General features: G+C 40.8%; 1 protein-coding gene across 5 annotated transcripts in view; it reads left to right on the forward strand.

Moving 5' to 3' along the window:
• The window catches only part of PATJ (PATJ crumbs cell polarity complex component), a 145,256-nt gene that overhangs the window by 40,933 nt on the left and 86,543 nt on the right, over positions 1-17,780 (forward strand). For all 5 annotated transcript variants that reach the window (XM_027748746.2, XM_027748747.2, XM_027748745.2 and 2 more), the window contains exons 18-23: positions 8,979-9,188; positions 10,066-10,185; positions 13,013-13,384; positions 14,352-14,472; positions 15,983-16,139; positions 17,180-17,251. In XM_027748746.2, the coding sequence (XP_027604547.1) occupies positions 8,979-9,188; positions 10,066-10,185; positions 13,013-13,384; positions 14,352-14,472; positions 15,983-16,139; positions 17,180-17,251 (1,052 nt within the window). The remainder of the gene's footprint in view (positions 1-8,978; positions 9,189-10,065; positions 10,186-13,012; positions 13,385-14,351; positions 14,473-15,982; positions 16,140-17,179; positions 17,252-17,780) is intronic.

Here is a 17,780-nt window from a genome sequence, read left to right on the forward strand (position 1 = left end):
AGTGTTTGAGTTGTTGCTAAGTAGCGACTAGTCTAACTCAAGGACTTCTCAGTTTTCCATGCTCTGCCAGTGAGGAGGTGCACAAGGAGCCAAGACAGTTGATCCAAACTAGCCAAAGGGATATTCCATACCAGAAAATGTCGTACTCAGTATATAAATGGCCAGGAGGGGCAAGTTGCTGCTCAGGGACTGGCTGGGCATGGGCCAGTGGGTGGTGAGCAGTTTGACTGTGCATTATTTGTTTTTCTCAGGTTTTATTCCTCTCTCTCTTTTTGTTAGGTCCCTTTATATTTATTAGTATTAGTATTGTTATTATCTTTATTCAACTGTGAAACTGTTCTTGTCTCAACCATGGGTAATCCCAGGCAAAACCAGGGTAGCACAAGATGAGGGTGGTCGAGAAGGACCTGCCTTTCCCAAACCTATACTGGCTTGGCCTGATCCCCAGGTTGTCCTGTGTGTGCTGTGTGATGGCACTCAGGGTGATCTGCTCCATGACCTTCCTGGCACCAAGGTCAAGCTGACAAGCCTGTAATTCCCTGGATCCTCCTTCCAGCTCTTTTTGTAGGTGGGCATCACATTTGCCAACTTTGATAATTGGGCCCTCCCCAGTTAGCCAGGCTGGTAAGTGATGGAAAGTGGCTCAGTGAGCTCTTCCATCAACTCCCTCAGTACCCTTGCGTGGATCCCATCCAGCCCCAGGGAGTTGTGTCTAAGGGATGTAGCAGGTCACTGACCATTTTCCCTTGGATTATGGCACCTCCTTCTGCTACCCATCCCTTCCTTCTAAGGGGGTTGGGTACCTGGAGAATAACGTGCCTTACTATTAAAGCCTGAGGTAAAGAAGGCATTAAGTACCTCAGGATTATCTTCATCCTATGTCACTGCATTTCCTCCCTCATCAGGTAAAGGATAGAGATTCTCCTTAGCTCTCCTTTTGCTGTCTTGTAGAGCAAATTCTAGGAGCGTCCCTCCTGTCCTTTGTGAGCTGCAGCAACCGGTGCTCTGGACAGTACCTGAGTTTGCAGAGAAACTGGAGCATTACTGAGAACATCTGTTTTTCTTTGCTTTGTCGCATATCCTTGATATAAATGCTGAGCAGTATTATTATTATTAACCTTTAGAAATGTTTTCCCTAGTCTCCCAGATTCTCCAGTCTGGTTGTTCTTTTTCATTTCCTGCTAGAAAGAATAGCTTTTAATAAAAACAAAAAACCCCAAACCAAAGAAATTCATTATTATTCCACAGATGTCTTCTGCCTGCGAGAGGAGGCGAGAATTTAAAGGGACAAAACTGTAGCTAGATTTTCTGTGAACCACTTGGTAAGTCTCAGCAAGAGTAAGATAATGTAGATGAGACTAGAGGAAACTGTGCTAAGCTAAGCTTAGCTGTGCTAAGGTCTGTCCTTGGGCATGTGGAGATGATGGAGCAATGGGCATGTAAAAGCTGAGCCCAGGCAGCTCCAAATCTGTTCTGAAACAATGAGATTTGAGGTGCATATTAGTGCTGATAGATAAGGAGGAAGTATCCTGAAAACTCATGGAAGTTATGAGATATTTTGTTTTCTTAATACTTCACCCTTCTGGAGGATGCTGCTCCCCAAATCCCAGTAGTTCTGTTGCACTTGGAGTTTTTCTATCTGTTTTCACTCTGTCTCACAGTAGCCTTAAAATTCTCTGCAACCTTTTTGCCTATCCTTCAATCTGCCCCACCATCCATACTGTTCCCTATCTCTGGAAGTGTTCCAGGCCAAGTTGGATGGAGTTCTGAACAACCTGGAGAGGAAAATGTCCCTGCCCATGGCAGGGATGTTGGAACTGGATGAGCTTTAAGGTCCCTTCCGACCCAAAGCATTCTATGATTCTTTGGGCCAAGTCACTGTTTGCAGATCCTTGTTGGAAAAATACAGTCTGTCCTATGTTCCCACTTTTCTTTTGCAGCTTTTTCTGTAGCCAGTCTTCCATAATTCCTGTGTTTGCTGTTTGTGAAGCAAGGTCTCCATGAGGAGGAGAGCTGTGGTTTGTGTGAAAACACATCCTATGCTTCCACAGGCTGTTCAAATTATCGAGGCCAGCACACTTCACTAGTGGAAGTGCTGCTGGGCTCTCTGGGTGGATTTTTAATTCAGGAATTCTTTGAATCCAAAAGCTGTCAAACCCACAACCTGCGTTAAGATCCACTGACTGCAGGCTGCGTAGGTGATACCATTTACACTTTTTCCCTTGGCTCATTGGCATTTTTTTCTTCATTCCCACACATCTCTATCCCTTCTTTATCTCATCACACAGTGGCTTTCCTCCACTTCCTTATGAGTTCAGGGATTTTTTTCTTATCTCTTTGGCTTTTCCCTGTAGTCAGCACTCAGTATGTTTTTACTGGAGCTGGAAAGTCTGAAAGTCTGAGATATTGAGAGTCTAATGAATGTAATCCCTGTGACTTTAGCTCTGTTGAGAGCAAACATGAAAGATGGATAAAACCTTAGATTGATTGAGAAGTTTGATAAATTAAAAGATATGCACCTCAGACATGCACCTGAGTCCACTGCACAGTGACACTTTCAGAACTCTCATAGTCAGTGCCTATCTTTGATCTTTTTGTTTGGAATAGCTGTACTGTGTAAGACCTTTTCCTTTTGATCATTCCCTGGGGGCACTTTGGTCCCAGCTCTCTGCTGCGTGTCCCTGTTGTGCAGGAGAAGAGCAGGCACTGTGCTGTGCTTCCCAGCTCTGCCAGACCCACGCAGGTTTGAGTCATCGCTGGCCACCGTGTTCCTTCTTGCTGGAGAAGGCTGATATGATTTCAGATCCTGGATGATGAAAGCCTGGTGTGGGAAACCCATCGTGCCACCTCCTCCTCTTATTTTGCTGTTCTCTCTCCTCCTTTGGGTGGGGCTCGTGTGTGTTTTGTTTCTGGTTTTTTTTTTTCTTTCCCTGTGAATTCCTGTTTCTTTGCTGACATTTCCCACAACAGAAGTTTTGATTAATGCCGGCTGCACACTAGAGCTTCTGAAATTCATTGCTTTATTCCCTCACTGCAGATCAATAAATAGTTATGTTTTATTTCCAGTGCTTTGCCTTACATCACAGCAAAGTTCAGCCTTCCTCCTTGAATACTGCTCTGTATTTAAGTTTGTGTTGCTTCAGCACATCAGCCTGTAGTTTATTTCTTTGGTACAGCCAGAGGCTGTGCGTTGTGTAATCTTCTTCCTGAGTAGTCCTGCTAACTGCAGTCTAATACGGATGGAAGAGGCAGAAAGAGGTCTAAAACGCTTTGAATTTCACTCCGATGCAGTGAAAAAAATGAAAAACTAGTTGAGCACTTTCTCAGGGATGTTTTTCCAGGCTTTAGAGTACCTTTGGCAGTTCCTATGGCCAACTGCTGTAAACATGCTGGAGTGAATGAACAGAAGATTTGGACCTTGAGTCTCAATCCTAAATTGAGGCCACCTTAAGGCGGGAATCAGACCTCACTCACAGCTGGCTCTCCCCCTCTTCCTTGTCTGTTGGGAGGTACTTAGTGCTTTGAAGAGGCTGCAGGGTGCTTATCAGTCTTGACTCTTGCATTCCATTGGCGTTATTGGTGTTGCTGTGGAGGGTGACTCTGCAAAGGGAACAACTGGCACTTCATAAAATGAGAGCATGGATGAGTATTGAGTAATTTCACAACACTGAGCATACAGGTACATTACTCATGTGCAGTTCTACCTTTGTCCTACATAATAGTAACACAAACATAAAATACTTTTGGTTCTTTTCGTTGTTGACAAGTGTATTTTCCTTGTACAGCATCAACAGTGTTGTGTCTCAGAGTCTTCCAGTCTGGTATCTTATTCACTGAAGAGTTTTAAATATGGATATGTATGTTAGACCTGGAAGTGGTCCCATGCAAAATGCAGTGAAGCCGGGTTGCTCTGACCTCTGAGCTTGAACACGCTTGTTTTGGCTCTCTCACAAAAACCTGCAGTATACAAATTTGCACTTGTAAAAATGTTCAGATAAATCAGAAAATGGTACAGGAAAAAAAAAGTTTCAAACTGTTTCTTTTGGGATCCTTCACCATGCTGTTTTGCATGTGTGTTTTTGTGGCAGCAGGCAGTTTGTTGCTTGAAGAAAGCTGAAATGTTCTAGGAAGTCAGGCGAGCTCGATTTAGATCTTAAGCGATGCCAAAACTAATATAGCCTGTAACTAAGTGAGAGTGACTTTGCACAGGGAATGTCAGTCACCCACAGCTTTGTCTTATATTTTCATATGAGCCTTTCAAAGAGGAAAACACAAACAAAACCCCAGAAAACCTGGTAGCTGCTTCCATCCAATGGAGTTGTTGCCTGGGCCGGGTTGCTCCTCATCCTCAGCCTAGTGAGGGTCTGCTGGGGCTGGGGGCTGGACAGATGGGGATGGACTTGTTGGAGCATGGAGTGCCTGTGGTGGTGGGAGCTGGGCTGGCCTGGAGTGCCCTCTCTTGGCTGCTGCACACCTCACAGTTTGGAAAGGACAAGAAAGAGTCAGCCTGGTTTATCATTTCAGTTTTCTGGTGTGATGGACAGAGGTAAGCTGTGTTGGTTCTGTCTCCAGATTTGCTTCCTAAGGCCCTCTGACAACTGAGCCTGGTGCCCATGGCAGTCGAATCACTTGAAGCCACAATAAAGTTACAGTTCCAGCATTGCACGTAGGACTCTCTTAACTTGCTGCTCCTGGGACTCTTAACGTTTTAGCAGAGCTCAGGTTTTTAAGAGACCTCATACTGCTCCAAATCCAGGGATCCCAGAGGCAGCAACTGCAGTGGCCCCTGATTGACTCTCCGCTGCTAAATGAATCCAGAACAAATGAGGCTCTGAAAATAATAAGAAAAATTTGACACCTGGACTCCAGGAAACATTTGTGGATTTTGATGAGGAGCATGGGGGGGGAAGGGAAAACCTGTGGTTCAACATAGTTAAATATATGGTGTGCTAAGTATGAATAAATTGTGACTATTTTAAACAAGTTCATATTACTCCATGGCTGGCTTGGGCACAAAGGGATAGACACCAGCCACAAAGTACAAGTTCTTTAAAGGGTTACCTGAAGGCCAATGTCCTGGGCTGCTGTAGCTGCATGGCAGGGGGGCAGCTTTCAGCGTTTATACAAGTGGCAAACTTTTCTACATGTAACTCTTTCTTTTAAAAAAAGAGTTGGTGTCAGTGCTTGAGAGTTAAGGGGGGTTGTCTCCTCATAGCTTTACTTTGCAGTCCAGTTCCTTTCCTCATTGTTCATAAATGATTCGTTTGTGTAAAGAAATCCTGCAGTAAAGGTAAAAGTTCCTCTTTAATGGTACCAAACCTGGTTTATGATGATCTTGGAGGTCTTTTTGACTCTTAATGATTCTACTATTCATATTCATTTCAAGACGACCAAGTTGCATGGGGCTGTCTAGTGCACTCTGCCTCTGCTCTAATGCAAAGTCACGTAATAATTTCTTGAATTACTGAACTTGAGTCCCTTCTGTATCCTGAGTACCATTGCAGCAACATCTCAGCGCTGGGTTTGGAGGGAGAGAGTTTCTCCCCAGCCTGTAAACTCCATCCAAATAAATGAGCCTTTCACTTTGAAGCACAGACTGAATTCTGGTCCTGACTGCTAGTAACTAAAAATCACTTACTGTCTGGCTTAATGGTAAGCAAGTGAAATGAATCTAGAGCCTCAGGGTGGGTGTACAGTCACAACTAGTGCTGTTTAGTAACTTGGAATGGTTTTAGCTGGTCTATTAACATGGAGACAGCCCAGAAAGCCCAGTGTGGGAGTGAACTTGCCTTTTAACTATCCTAACTATATACAAGCTGTACCTTTTGCAGTTAGTATAAAATCTGGTTTTTATCCTACTGCTAGCCCTGCTTTCTTTCAAAAACAAGACAGCAACCCACACAGTCCAGTTGCACTCCCCATTTAGAAAATGTGAATGTGAATTTGATGTTTACTGTCTTGTTTTAGCAGGTGGTGTTCTTTAGGGTGGTCTTGGGCTCGAGTGTAAATCATAAGGCAAGATATAAAAAAAAACCCCAGTGTTCCTTTGGTTTTGATAAGGAAAGCACTGTGCAATCCACAGTTGCAATAGAATATTAATATGTTTACATGATTATACCTTGAAATTCGGTAGGTCTGTGTCTTCTTGCGCAGCTTTTGTTGCATTCCTTATGGCAATGGCATCGTGATTCAGTTACTGGGATCAACTCAGGTTTTACAGCACTGCTGGTGTTCCTGCCTTAGCTCTCACTGTGCAGTTCATCCTGCTCTTCTCTCCCTGTGCAACAGCTCCCTCTGCTTGAAATCAACAGTGGAATTGTAACCCCTGTTTTCTGTTTGCCTGAACAACAGTTTTTAATATGGGCCCCTTTTCTGAGATTTCTGCTGCTGCTCTTCATGAAGCAATTCCAATGCATGTTGTGAAGCAGCAAAAATAACCACATTGTCCTCAAAACTTTGCTTCATAAGAGCTGTTTCTTTCCAGGAGTTCTCTTCATTTTTATCATGAGGAAGGCTAGTTGGAACACTTTTTTCAGCTAAATTATCTCTTAACAAAACATGATGATTTACTGAGCAAAAATGTTTTTATTTCAGTGATAAGTTGAAACAGGACTGCTTCTCATTAGAAATGCAGTAGTTAGGCCACTGACCTTGAATATCTGTACATAAAAAGCTAATGGTGAGATTCCCATGTCCTACCTAAATGGTTTAGATTCAGAATCCGAAAAAAGAGCAGCTTTGGATCAAACAGAGCAGGGTTTGAACCTGGTCCCCAAGTCTCAACCGTACCATAATTACTGGACCAGTCATTTACTCACAGAATTTTTGTTGGCTTATCTGCATGGGTAAGGGTGAGTGCTGGGTTTGTTTTGTTCATTTTTTATCAATATAGCTAAGCCAGCAGAAGTCATATTATAAAAGCTGTTGTGTCAGCAAAGGTGTAGTTTTGCTGAGAGAGCTTTCACCCATTTAGGGAACCAGCATAAACCTTCCTTGCCACGGCAAGATGAGCCCATGATAGGAAAACTTGCTGGTTTAGTTCTACAGTAGAACTTTCCTAATGTGAACAGTGCCTTGCTTGCTGTAAAATGGCTGCGTTGACACAATCCTGGGTTTGCAAGAACATCCAAAAGGTTATTTTTAATTTGCATTGAAGCAAACCCGAAGAGTAAAAACACCTCAAAAGTCTATGTTTGTTCTATGGCTATTGAGCTGTTTGGGCACAGAGGCAAAGCCCACTCTGAGCAAAGGGCTTTAATTTAAAGCATTAATTTTAATTGTCAAAATTCAACACTTAAAGCAAACCCTCTTTTTTTATAAATATTTTGGAATTCATATGGATTCTTCTTCTGAACTTCCTGCGTTTTGTTTTACTTCTAAAAATTTCCAAACTGGATGCAGTGTGTGGCTGTCTTGCTGTAGGAAACACATGGAATCCTTCCCCTGGGCACTGTGTGTGGCAGGTTTGGGCACAGACAGTCGGACAAACGGAGCTCCTTGGCACAGATTCAGGAGGCAGAACACAGAGAAGCTTCTGGGCTTGATTATCAAGACATGATACTCATGAAGAAGCTTCTTCTGTGCAGTGCGGATACCCAGGGTTTGGGAAGATTATAAAATAGCAGGATTAAGCAGTAGAACAGGAGAGAATTATTGCTGATATGTGTTTACTTGAATCCAGCTTCATCATGGCTTTTCCTGCTAAGCTCTAATTTCAGGTCTCTAATTTCAACCTTTTACAGATATTACAGTCATTGCCTCATATGTTTGCACATACCTTAAAAAACATGTGCCCTTGGAAAGCAGTGTATAGTCATATAAAAATAAAAGAGTTTAAAAAGCATTCCTGTTTTCAAATTAACACTGAGGTGCTGAATTCATGGTGGTCTTTGTGATTTGAATTTTGCCCTTTTTTTTTATCCCTCCCATGCCCTGAGTAAGATGCAAGTCCTGAGGGAAAAACAATCCGTGATTATGCACTTGGAGACCCAGTGCATGCAAGGAGCATTTCTGAACCCTGTGAGCCCTTACCAAGGGGAAGAAAAGCTAATTGTAATTTTAACAAAACAAACGAAAAAAATTAAAAATTGAAAAACCCATAAATTTGTTTTGTGTCTCTTTCTGCCACTGTATAATAATTTATAGTAATTTAATCGGATTGAGGATCGTTTGTTAAATGGTTGCATGCATGATAGAAATGGTACAGAACACAAAGCAGAGGCTAATTCTGGGGAAAAAATAAGTGAAGTTAATATCTTTGCATCAGTTTACACCCTCATCAATGCGTATAATATTTTCTGCTTCACATTCTCTATATCCACCACTACAGTATTCCTTGTCTTCAGTAATAATCTTAGTTACTCTTCTGTTTCTGTCTCCTGTACCTTAAGGAAGCTTCAAGGGTGGAGAAAATGTCTTTTATAAGTTGTCATGTGCAGTTGACAAAGCAGAAACACTGCAGTAACAGAGCAAATGTAAACCGCTGTTTCTTGAATGTTTTGGGGTTTAATTTTAACTTAATATTTTTAATTAAATTTCTAATCTTGCAATGGTTCCTTTTACCGTCAGTTTTGCTGCTCTGGAGCTCTCAGGTGACGTGCAGAATGGTTATTTTCTGTGACATTAGCTCGTCTCAGGCTGGATGGAGGCTTGTGGAAGGGTGCCAGTGTTGTTGTTCTATTTGCAGGTTGGCCTGGCTGCGCCTGTGTGTGTAAGGAGAGGGCAGGCAGGGTATCGGTCACCTTTCAGATCTGAAAATTTCTTAATGGATTAGGCAAGTGATGGAATATCTTTCTTTTTGTGAACTGTAAGCCTTGGCAGTATTAGCAGACAGTCCTTTTTGAATGTCTCAGCAGGCTTCCGTTCTGTAGCATTAAATGATGAACGTGCTTGAGTGCTCTTTACATACTCCAAATAAACATCATCCTTCAAGGCTTTCACTTGGTTTTTTTTCAATTTTTTTTTTTTCCTCCCCACAGGATCCCTTGGATCCAACAAGAACAGCCATTGTGATCAGCTCCTTGGTGGCAGGTGGAGTAGCTGAGCGTGGTGGGGAGCTGTTACCGGGGGACCGCTTGGTCTTCGTCAATAAGAAACATTTGGACAGCGCCACTTTGGCAGAGGCCGTGGAAGTGTTGAAATCTGTGCCCCCAGGTACAGTTTCTCTTGGAATCTGCAAGCCTTTGGTGGTAAGGACTGATTTTAACTTTTTTTTCCTTTGGTCCTATGACTGGGCTGTTGTATTTGGGGGGAGAATTTAGAATGGAAATATGTGTGCGTCTGGAAAGCAACTAAGTTGCTGTGCATATGCCTCGACATGTCCAGAAATCCTGGCAAATGGGCATCTCAGTGTCCAAAAGGTCTGACTGGAAAACCAGCGTCCTCAAGTTCCTCCTTAAAGAACATCCACGTGGAATTAGGAGACGTGTCTGGGCAAACCCATGTGCACTGTGCGTAGGTGTTACGTGGTTCAGGCAATTCAGCAAATCAGTTAAATATGTGCTGAAGTCCATTTCACTCTAAGACACTGCTAAGTGCTTGCTTGAGCTCCACTGACATCAAAGAAACTTAATCTGTTTGAAGTCAAGACTGTAAATTCAAGCAGAATTTCCTTTTTCTAGAATCAGGGCTTTGGAACAGACAGTAGTTTACTGGAGAACGCTGCACTATTGTTCATCAAGGGCACCCAGGCAAAATTAATTAAAGCCCCAGCTAATAGAAAGTGCTTGTAATTCAAAGTGGTAGAGGAGTGGTGAAATAGGAATGTAGGAAGGCTGTTAAATACATTCTTTTCTTTTCTAAAATGTGATATTTCATTGTTCGTATCCTCGTATTTGTCTTTCTTTCCGAAACATCTCTATTTTTTAGTGTATCTGAATTATTTTTTTGTGTATCTGAGCCAGTATCTTCAAAAAAACAGAAGCTGTTGTCTTCATCTTCTCCATTTATGACTTTCCACATTTATAATTCTGTATGGTTGATTCTCCCTCTACCTTTTAATTTATTGAAAAATGTGGGAATTTTTTTGTTGTTTTCCTAACTCATCATTTGGATTACCTTCTTTAGGGAGAAAGCAGAGAGGAGGAGAACATGCACAGTGTGGATACCAGCAGCATTAAAACCAGCCCTGGGTCTCCAGAACCAATAGATAACATTAATTTCTCAATAATACTTGAAACACCACAGGTATTTGGTTATTTTTTTCGTTCAGCTTAAGTTTATACAGACAGGAAATAATATTTTAAAGTAAAAAAACAGTAATTTTTTGGAGATAAGACTGGCGTATTGGGTAGACTTCAGGCTGGATTCCCTCTGAAAAAGCCTCTTAACAGCAAACTGTGTGCCAAGTGTGTTGTGAACAGAGAACACTTACCAATGCAGTTCCCAGACTGCTTTATCAAATTTATTATGTCATTAAAATACCTTGGGTTACCTTGGATATGAAATAGGAATGCTGTGTTAATATTACTCAAAAGTAGTGAGTTCAGCTTTGCAAAAAAAATCAGGTATGGAAGCAGAATGCTTTTGATTATAATGAAGCAAAACAAAAAAGTAGTGTAGTGTATAAGTCACGCTTGAAATATGTTCTTCTTTATAGCCTTCTGATGTTCTTTGGAGTGATTTCTTTGCTCTCTTCCTCAATTCTCCTCTTTCTTATTTTTTGAGAAATAATTCTGTTTATTGTGAGGAGGGATGTGGCACTAAAGATAGTGAGAAACTCAAATACTGAGGTAATAGGCAATAATATTGCAGTACTCACCAGTGCAGAGTTAGAGAGATGTGGATATCTTTTAATTTTCATCTGTTCTCGAGTGCTTTGCAGAATTCACACTGGTAAATGCATTCTTTTTAGACCGGAAAAGACAATGCCAGAATCCTCCAGAACTGAAACACAGCAAGAAAAATAAATTCTATATTTTCTTGTAGCTAAACGTATTTACGTATCTCTAGATGCAAACAGATTAGAACCACCAAAAAGAGCACTATTATGGGGCAGATGTAGGTATATATGAAGAAATTAATCTGGATAATGATAAATTATATTTACTGATCTCCATGGTGTAAAGTGGAGTTTGTTGTTTTACGGGTGCATAGGAAGGGTTCCTGACACAGAATTAGTCCTCTGCTAGCTCAGATTGTTTCTCTGCTTCCTAAATAAAACTAATGTTATTACTTTTAAAGAAAGTATTTTATCTTAAAGTCCTGCTGAATATAGAAACTGGACCTCAGAGGTGTTTGGTTGCATTTTGTTTCACCTCATGTATAAGAGCATTGGTAATAGCTAAAATTTCCATCCATTTATTATCTTATCTGCTCATATAAGAGCCAAGAGTGGTGTGTCATGATGACTCCCACTCTGATGTGCTGACAAAGCTGAATTTCAACAACAACAACAAAAAAGAACTTGGATATTTTATTTGCTACCACAGTAGACTTTATGTCATATTTGCAGCATTCCCTGTGCCATTGGGAGCGTCTGCTGCTGCAGTGCAGCAGTCGAGGATGATACAGAGCAAACTGCTGGATCAGTAACACAAATTGTGTGTGGTTCTGAGCTCAGGCAACTGTTTTATGTAACGATGGAGTTGGTGGAAGTGTTGGGAGAATGATGCTGCAGGAGCAAAGTGAAACTAAATGGAATAAAGATGTAGAGAATTTGGATCTCTCCAGACTGGGTGTTTTGTGAGATCGAGGTACACAGGTCAAATAGATTAAAGGAACATTTAATGCTTATGAAAAATGTGCTAATTTCTAGATTGCTGGTGTTCTGCTTTTGTGCCAACTGGTATTGACTGCATTGTTTCCTCATGCTTTTGCCTCTCTCTTGTTTTCTCTCCTGCCTCTCACTTGAATTATACAAACATTTTGGCAGCGTCTGAGGGTTTTTCTTCTGTATTTGTACAAATGTAACAACACAGGGTTCTGATATTAAAGGTCAGAAATGGTGCAGTAGCTTGGGGAGTCTGGGAAGGGGCAGGAAGCAGAAAGAAAAACATTTTGAGTTAGGAGCCCTGAATCTGTAGATTGTTTTCGGAGTTTGAGGGTTCGGGGCCTTGAAGATGGGTTTTGAGGTTCTTCAGGCCACACAGACTTGGTGGCCTGACAAAGGAAGGTAAAACCTTTCTGTGTGTAGCAAAATTCTGGTTCCAGTGCAAGGCATAAAGTCTCTGATGCCTGTGCAGACTCACTGTGAGCCAATGAACAGCACTCCATTCCATTTGGGAGAAACAGGGATTACTGGAAATTGGGGAGGCACATGACAAATCCCAGAAAAGGAGCTGTTGAGTGAGATCTTTCAGAGTGGGTTTTTGTACTTTTTCTCTTGATTTTGTTGTTTGTTTTTTGGGTTTTTTTCTCTGTGATTTGAGTTGAGTAGAAAAGTGAGCACTGTTCTCTTTAAAACAGGAAGGGCATTAGATACTGATCCTTTTATATCCTTTTCTTTGAGTACGTGGGTCATCTATTTCCCCTCTGACCTGGGTTAAATATTGTGTGGAATACCCAAGGTAGGACAAAGGACTATGGCTTTTGGTTTGTGGGTTTGTTGTTTTTTTTTTTAATTGCTGGTATTGTTGCATAAGCAAACTCTTCAGCTGTTTTTTATTTAGCTGATGATATTGTAAGAAATGTACATAAAACAGGTAAGTCTGAAGCATGGAGATACTTTAACCAGATTTATATATACTTTTTCCTGTAGTTTTTTTAGTGTTAATTAATAATTTTCATTGCCTAACTTCAGTCCAGATTGGTTTTTTTAAATGGCTGCAGCCATATCTAAGCTGTGCAACTTTAATTTTGTTATATTAAAAAAAATTCATTGCATTGTCTACTTTTGGCATTAAAATCATAAGTCAGAGAGTCTGTTTTCTTTTAGAATATGCGAAAGGTAGAAGATTTTCACTTTAAAAATCAGGATGTACTTTTAACATGCATAAAAAACCATAGTTTTGAAAGAGTTAAGAGGAAACATAATGGTAAAAGTCTGTCTATATTCCTGTAATGTTCTGTGCAGGGTTTCAGAGATGAAACACCTTTTAAAGAAGAACTTGTTGATGAACCACATTTGGACTTGGGAAGGTCATTTCAGCTTTCTCAAAATGACGATGAGGATGAGAGAGAGTCCTGGGAGATGTGTGAATTCCTGAAACCCAGAACAGAAGACATGGATGAAGAACGGGAAATGCTGGTGGATGAAGAGTATGAAGAAGACTCAGACTTCCTGAAATATAAAGCATCCTGTGGACAGAAGGCAACTTCAGACAGGAACCTCGATACAGAACGATGGGCAAAGCAACTGGAGAGTAGTGAAATAAAAGACTTGAGATCCAGTATTAATTTAAGTCCAGAACAATCCCTGGAATATCCATTCAGTAAAGATCAAACAGTAAGGAATGCTGTACTGGTCTCAGTGCTGTACCTTCACCATGGAACCCAGACCTAAGGGCAAACTCCAGACCTAAACTCTATTTAATTTAATTACTTGGGTACCTCTAACAGAAACCTTTTGTATGTTTTGGAAGGTTCTTTTGGTTACTTATTGGGTGCATGTCAGTAACAGCAGAATGTCACTTCAGGATTTTAATAGTCCAGAGGCTTCACTGAAAGGAAGTGAAATTTTTAATCCAAATCAGTTCCTTGAGCCAGATGATAGTGCAGTTGAGCAAAAAATGATATGGTGGAAGCAATTGTAACAAGGATATTGGTGGATAAAGGAGTAGGAGAAGACAGAGGTTCAGGTAAATTGCAGAACTCCCATTTGTATGTCCTTCTCAAGTATTCTGAGAGTTATTTTTTCCTTCTGATTCTTTGTTCATTCCCTTACCAAAGAAAAAAGTGATAATATCAGCCTCCCATGCACCAGCTTCTGAGGTGTGTGCTTTTATATGAAAAAACTGAAGTGGAAAAGGATTTAACATTACAACCACGGAGAATTTCAGGTTTTGTTTGGCATGTCCCATTATGCACTATGTACATAAACAGGCTAAAATGCAACTTCTACTGAAAGTTTTATACCAGAGTGCACAATATTAAATTTATATATTTTTTACTTATAAACAACAAATGAGCAAGAGTAAAGAACTTTTTGTCTGAATTACATTGAGTAGAAAGATACAGTTGCTTTATATTGCAATTGCATGTAACATTTTTCATGCCTCTTCTTAATATAGTGCATAAATGAGCAGTTAGTATTTAAATTAGCAGTTAGCATTTCATAGTTATCTGAATAAATATGAATGTAGCTGAGAAAATGTGTATGTTTGCTGTAAAAATTAATGTTCCTGTCAAATACCTCTGTGTAAGTTAATACCATTGCTTTCTAACTTTAATTACTTTTTTTCTCCTCTGTGAAGTGTGAAGAAAATGCTACTATAAGGTCACTCTTTCCTGGAACCACAGCACACAGTGGCTACCAAAAGGACATATTTGATACTGAAACTACTCAGTCAGAAGAAAAAAGCAAGATGGATTTAGGTTTGTTAGAAGCTTTTTCTTTATCTTATAATTTCATATTTATGAATTTAAATTTTATACCAAAATACAAATTCTTTCAAATAATACAGTATTTAAATGAAGACTTTTACAGGCTCAACACAGTCTGGCTTTAAATAGGTTTCAGCTTTATAATCTTTCTTCCTCCTCCAAATCTGGACAGGTTTAGATTAGAAGTTAGGAAGAAATTCTTTAATCAGAGATTGGTGAGGCCCTGGCACAGGTTGCCCAGAGAAGCTGTGGCTGCCCCATCCCTGGAAGTGTCCAAGGCCAGGTTGGATGGGGCTTGGAGCAGCCTGGTGTAGTGGAAGATGTCCCTGCCCATGGCAGGGGGTTGAATGAGACGAACTCTAAGGTTCTTTCCAACCCAAACGATTCCATAATCTTTACCCACAGTTGTCACAAATGATACTGAAATGGGCTGCAGCTTTGTTCTGCCTGTGGAAATCACTTTATTCTGATGATGTCCCCAGGAGAGGGATATTCTGATAGCTGATGTCCCCAGGAGGACTCTGTGCATAAGGAAAATAGCTTATTGCTGTAACCTCTGTCAGGAATTTTTCTCAGTCACTTTTGAACTGCTAACTGTATAGATTTTTGCACTTTAAAAAAATTTTAAAAATTAAGTAACAGGCTCTGGAGGTGACTTTACCACAACCAAAAATTTGCAAGGGAACTCTGTAGTAGATATTGCCCCATATCTTGGTTTTGTAATCTGTGTTCAAGAGCAGAGTTTCTCCTTGTCAGATGGCCAGACATGGGTGGTTAGAATTTGGTAGATCATCAGGGAAATAAATTTATCAACCTGCCTGAAGTAACACTCCCTGGTTGGGAGGAAGGATATTGGGCTGTTTCCTGTCTTTGCCACCTGCACCTTGTGCAGCAGCTGCTGTGTGTGAGCTGCAGTGACAGACTGGAACTCTGGTGGTTCCATTAATGTTGATGCTTCTGTCACCAAAATGACATCAGCCTTCCCCAGCACAATGGGATTCTGTACTAGAGCAGGGATCTGCTGTCCCTGTGCAAAGGATAGATTCACTATTCCTAACCATGTGTTTTTGTGAGGAGCATCTGACGTGTAAGTCGTACCAAAGAGTTTCACAGAGATCTGATGTTTCCTGTTATTACTTGACTGTTTGTACATCAGAAGCAAGGTGCTATAAAAAACTGATTAGTGTGGTTTAAATTTCTTTCAAAAATAAATGTTCTATATCTCTAAGCCTCCTGATAATAACGCAACATCCACGTTTCATAGAACTATAGAATCCTAGAATGGTTTGGGTTGAAAGGGACCTTCACATCTATCTCGTTCTATCCCTCTGCCATGGGCAGGGACACCTTCCACTGGACCAGGTTGCTCCAAACCACGTCCAACCTGGCCTTGAACACATTTAGAACCTGGTGAGCTAAGTGGCTTATTTTCAAGGATGATAACTGGTCAGTGCAGGGACAGAGGAAGTAAAAATTCTCATCTACCCCTTTTCATCTCCAGGAACAAAGCTTCGGATTGACTCTAAAGGGCCTGGACTTGCTGTTGATTTGGAAACTATTGAAAAGGAAGAGCTAAAAGGAGAGAATGATGTTTTCTCTAAGAACCTGGAATCTGGGAGAGTAGCCACCTTAGCTCAGCCTAGAACAGCGTCATGCAGGTATGGAGAAATATTTCAGGTTCTGAAAGACTTTCAGTTAAAGATCTTAACTGTCTTCTTGCTTTACTTATTTACTTTACTGACTCATTAAAGGCTGTGTGAAATGCTAAGATACATTGATGACTCTTGCCCAGGGAGCTGAAGTTTACCTTAAAACTTCCCATGTTTCCTCCCCTGAGTACTGGGCAGAAAGGTATGAATGACTCTGCCACCTCCTTCTCTTACTCCACGGTGAGGGGAGTATGGATGTGTCCTGGAGGAGAGGGATGTAGCCTTTACAGCAGCATTGCTCTCCCCTTAGCTCCTTCTTGTAGCTCTGTCCTCTTGGTTTTCCCTTTCCTTTGTTCTTTTTGGGAAGAGCAGGCTCTCAGGCCTCTGCAGGAAACTGTAGTTTTGCCAGTGGTGCTGAGAAACCTTGAGCTGGCACTGTTTGTAAATATTTGCCATATCTGTCAAGTGTCCCAGTCTTTCCCTGGCAGTTTTGGGTGAGTGGGTAGTGGAGCTTTTCTAGGCTGTTGATTCCAATTCTTAGTACTTCCCTAATTCATCTGTAATCTCCCCTTAGAGGGAAAGCAGCTCAGCAGTAAGGTGAGGGGATTATTCTGTAGGTTTGGAACACACAGGATCTGTTCTTTTCTCCTAGTTGCATCATTATATGCTTTCTGGTCAGCTAGGCTGGTTTTGGCATGTTTATGTCCCTCTCTAAGCATCACAGCATATTTATCAGAAAGTAAATGTTAAAATTGCTTAAATAGTCATTTCAAATGAGTAAATGCAGTGCAGATTTGTATATCATGGAGCAGCTTATAAATTTGGTCTGCCCATCATGTTTATTTCTGGAGCATTCCTGAAGTACATTTAAACCTAAATACAAAAATTCCTGTCTAGTCTGTTGACTTTGTACATTTGGTTTAAACTGGACAGTGTGAGAAGGTGTTGCTGTCTCGCTGCCAGATAAAAAATATGTAAGGAATTGTGACCTGGCATGGGTGATGCCTCTTTTATTTTTTTATTCTTCCCCTCCCTCTGCCCCAAATCAGTGAATTACCCGAGAGAGAAGAAGGAGAAGGAGAAGAAACTCCAAACTTCAGCCACTGGGGACCACCACGAATGTATGTTCATATAATTACATTATTCCTTCCCATTTACCTTATGTCTTTTTTTCTGTGAGCCCGATTAGTTCTCTTTGTTTTTTTTATTCTCCTCCTCTGCCAGTAACTTTAGGGTACTTGTGAACCTTGGGCTTTCCTAGATACAGTGAATTTTTAACAGATGTTCAACAGAATCATGCCTTCTATTTATACAGCTGACTTGGGAAAGCTTGGCTGGTTTACGTTGTGGATGACCTACAAGTTCTTGCTCATTTAATAACTATTAGGTGTGAACAATGCACACAGTGCTGCTGTCTCCCTTTCCACAAGTTCCCTGCTAAAATCCATGGCACAATTCCAAATTGCCAGGCTAACTTTTAGCCATGTCCTTCTTGTATTGTTAACATTTTTAGGTGAATTGTTTTTATGGTCCTAAGTAAAACATGATCAGAAAGTTCCTGTTTAAGCTGTTTAGTACAGTCAGTGTTCAGAAAGTTATATGAAACACTTTATTAGTTGTCTAGTGTGCCACTTGCAGGACTTCCCATTT

Source organism: Pipra filicauda, unplaced genomic scaffold, assembly GCF_003945595.2.
Source record: "Pipra filicauda isolate LSUMZ 115617 unplaced genomic scaffold, ASM394559v2 scaffold19_size4547281_pilon, whole genome shotgun sequence".
Lineage (NCBI taxonomy): Eukaryota > Metazoa > Chordata > Aves > Passeriformes > Pipridae > Pipra > Pipra filicauda.